At 37.7% G+C, this 3,985-nt stretch overlaps 1 protein-coding gene across 1 annotated transcript in view; it reads left to right on the top strand.

Annotated features, from left to right (window-relative positions):
• Nucleotides 1–322: 322 nt before the first annotated feature.
• The window catches only part of klc3 (kinesin light chain 3), a gene marked incomplete at its 5' end in the record, with an annotated part of 10,182 nt that continues 6,519 nt past the window's right edge, over nt 323–3,985 (top strand). The window contains 4 exon segments of the mRNA XM_014015935.1: nt 323–407; nt 2,201–2,434; nt 2,535–2,600; nt 2,905–3,069. Of these exon segments, the coding sequence (XP_013871389.1) occupies nt 2,243–2,434; nt 2,535–2,600; nt 2,905–3,069 (423 nt within the window).

Raw genomic sequence — 3,985 nt, 5'->3', positions numbered from 1 at the left:
GAAGTTGTCAAACATTTTCTTCAAAATAAAAGCAATGCTGTTCAACGCCACTTGCGTTGACTAAATATTCTATTATTATTTATTTATTACAACGTATTTTATTATTAATATTCAATTTCAAAGTTAGTTATCTACATTTGTTTAACTGATGCTTTTAAATTTGTCTGTTCATGTAATTTTGTAAGTGGGAGTCCCCGGCGTACAGTCCTTAGACTTTTATTTTGAAGCTATAAAACGGAAGTGCCAATCTTGCTGCTGCTAGCTCGATGCTAATAGCCGCTTGATGAAAGGAGGAGCTGAGGAAGCAGGTGAATGATTTACAACCCGGAGTTTTTGTCGTCTCACCTATTCAACGATCAATTAACTTCATAAAAGTCTGAGGGTGGATGTTCTGCTGCTGCTAACAGGTTCGCTTTTCTAAAATAAAAATAGTAATTTACTAAAATTAGTTTTAAAACACGAAAACACTCCAGGATCCTGAAGCCAGCAGGTAGGCTAAAAACAACTTCTTACTTTGGTTTGGGAGAATCCACCGTGTCTGTCTGCATCTACTCATGTTTAGGTCGGATAAATAAACAGCTTTGTGTTTTAGTGACAGCAGCCGGTTTGTAACTCACAACAGAAGCTTTTGTTGTTTGTTTTGTTTTATTAAAACCTGAGTGACGCAGTTACTATAAACTACTATAAATTATTACTGAGTCATAATGTGACGCCAACATTAAACAAAACAAAATAAACGAGATAATAAACCTCTGTTCTGCAGGTCTTCTGGTTTATATCCAGGTTTTAAATGTGCTTATTACACACTTTGTAATCAAACATTAAAAGGTTATTTTAAACTATATTAAAGGTCATCCTGAACTTTATTAAATGGTGCAGATTAAAGGTGTTTGATCCTGTAGGTTTACAAATACACTGAGATTCAATGAATACATTTAATAATGTTTTCATCTGGCTGCTAAAATTATGGGAAACAAACAATTTTTTGTTTATTTTATTAGTTGTAATCCTGTTACATTTAATTTTCTTACAGCAGATTATAACACTCACGTCAGAATTATGTGTAAATATAACCTTTTTGTGTTTTTAAAAAGTGCAGTACAAACGCTTTAGTCTTTAATTTAAATGTGCCCAATTTAGTTTTACAGATTGTTGTTTGTTTATTTTAAAATTAATAGAACAAACAACACAGATTTCACATTATGTACATTTTATTTTATTTTATTTTATTATTGGCTAAATACCAGCTAAAATTAGCAGAACAGAAGCTGAAAACTGAAATTAACAAAAACTCTGCTGTGAGTTTATATTAGAAAAATACTAAAAAGACAAAAAATAGTAGATACAAGCCAAAATGAGAGAGAAAAAAGCAAAAATCGGTCAAACTTCTGCTAAAAGTGAACATTTGTAAGATTACACCTGAAGTCTAAAGCTTGCAGAATAATAGCTAAAGGCTAAATTCAGTTAAGCAGTAGAGAGAATCCAAAATGAGCAAAACAGCAGCTGAGAGTAGCAAAAATTAGCAGAACGTTAATTAAAACTAGCCAAACAAAAGAGCAAAACCAGCGAAACCTCTACTAAAAGTTAACATTTGCAAGATAGCACCTAAAATCTAAGGCTAGCAGAAATGTAGCTAATGACTAAATTTAGTTAAGCGGTAGATGGAAGCCAGAATGAGAAAAACAGCAGCTGAAAGTAGCTAAAATTAGCACAACAATAGTTAAAACAATTCAAACAAAAGATCAAATCAACAAAACGTTTATTAAAAATTAACAGTGGTAAGGTAGCAGTTATAACTTTAAATTAGCTGAATGGTAGCTAAAGATTGAATTAATCAAAACAGCAGATAGCAGCCAAAACTAGCAAAACAGCAGCTGAAAGCTAAAATCATTAGAAAGGTAGATATAAATTGAAACTAGCTAAACGATGGGTAAAATCAAGGCGAAGCATGTACGCAGCTTTGAAAAAACTAAGAAATATGTATTAAATAATTAAATAATAAAAAATATATAAAATAATCAAATGCCGTGGCTGCGATGTTCTGAATGAGCTGAGAGGCAGAAATGGCTGCAGGTCTGCAGGAAATAAAAACCTACAGAATGAGCGATAAGAGTCTACAGAAGTGGTAATTTTTCAAAATAAAAGATCCTGCAGACCAGTGTATATAATAATACCACCTCCTGTATAATCCTGTTCGTAGGTCCTCCGCAGTGCGAGGAGGCGCCTCGGAGGAGCAGCGGCCATGTTGTCGGCGGAGGAGATCCTGTGCAACACGCAGCAGGTGATCGCCGGGCTGGAGGCGCTGAGGGGGGAGAACCGCGGCCTCCTGGAGAGCCTGCAGGAGGCGTCTCAGAGCGGCGGTGTGGAGCAGGAGAAGAGCGGCATCATCCGGCAGTCGCTGGAGAGGATCGAGCTGGGCCTGAACGAGGCGCAGGTACCGAGTCCGGAACGGCAGAACCTAAATGTATCTGTTAAAATCTGGCTTTTCAAAATAAAGTTACATCTGGAACGTCGGAAATTCTTCTGCTCTGCAGGTGATGATGGCGCTGTCGGCTCATCTCGGGTCGCTGGAGGCTGAAAAACAAAAGCTGCGAGCTCAGGTGAGTGAGCTCCTCCAGCTTTTAAAGCTCATTATGTTTTGAACACTGGCTGTTCTTCGCTCAGCTCTTTGACTCTGCGGTTGTAAAATGAGGAAGTGTCGGAATAAAGTATCCACATCAGGTGAACAGTGCCAGGTGTGAGCCGGTGTCACCTCTGCAGGTCAGGAGACGATTAAAGGTCAGAGGTCAGCCATGACGTGAGCCTCTGTGGGGTTTGGAACAGTTGTTGTGAGGTCAGAAACCCCTGCTTCCTTCCTCCCTCCTCGTAACCACCTCCTCCTCCCCCCACCTGTCTGCTCCTCAGGTGCGTCGTCTCTGTCAGGAGAACCAGTGGCTGAGGGACGAGCTGGCCGGCTCTCAGCAGCGGCTGCAGGACAGCGAGCAGGAAGTCGTCACCCTGGAGGAGCAGAACAGACACCTGCAGTTCATGTCCTCCATACGCAAATACGACCAGGACGAGTCGCCTCTGGTGAGGAAGAACCACAACTGACAACAAAAATAATAACAACTAGACAAATAGAATTTCCTGTGAAAAAGCTAGAATGCTTCGTGCTTAAAACTTTAGCTGAAAGCTGCTGAAATTGAGCTGAAAATATTTAATAGCAAAAGCGTTAATGCAAGATTGATTTGATTTATTGATTCAACAGGAAAAGATCACTAAAAATCAAGCCTGACTCAGCATAATTGCTGTTTTACAGCAGGTTCCTGTTCTGCAGCACATAAAACACTCAGAAACATAGCATCACAATCACATCATTATACACCATAGACACAAAGACAAACAAGCATACCAAAAGTCAAATATGAAAAGCTGAAAGAAGCAAAAAAAATAAATAAATAAAGCTTAACTTTGCAGAAAAACAGTAAAAGGAGCAAAAATATTGAAATAGCAGAAAACAGCTAAAAAAATTGCAGCAAAAGCTGAATATAGGAAAAAGCATCTGTAAGACACTTAAATAGCACAAAGTAGCAGAAAAAGTAGAAAAAAGCTGAAGAATTTTAGCTGAAATAGCAGAAAAAATCATCAAGTTGCAAAAAGTAGCTAAAATTAGCACAAGAAAGTGTAAGAGCAGAACCAGAAAGATGTAGAAAACAACTTTATTTATTTTCAATGGCAAAAAAGTAGTTAAAAAAGTGAAATAGCTGAAAATGTATAAATAGCTGAAATACCAAAAGTCATAGCACCTTTGGTATAAATGAGCTGAACGTTTTAATATATGAATTGTTGAAATAGCACAAAAATTGTGGAACGAGTTCGGTGCCAAAAAATGTACGGAAGAAAGAACGATCTAATGGTGTGAATGCTGTAAGACAGTGGTTCCCAAACTTTTTATCTTCTGACCCACAAAATATCCATGGCAAAAACTTGTGACCCCAAATATTAC

The sequence above is a fragment of the Austrofundulus limnaeus genome, unplaced genomic scaffold, assembly GCF_001266775.1.
Source record: "Austrofundulus limnaeus strain Quisiro unplaced genomic scaffold, Austrofundulus_limnaeus-1.0 Scaffold136, whole genome shotgun sequence".
In the NCBI taxonomy this organism is placed as follows: domain Eukaryota; kingdom Metazoa; phylum Chordata; class Actinopteri; order Cyprinodontiformes; family Rivulidae; genus Austrofundulus; species Austrofundulus limnaeus.
This window is presented reverse-complemented; position numbering and strand designations above follow the sequence as displayed.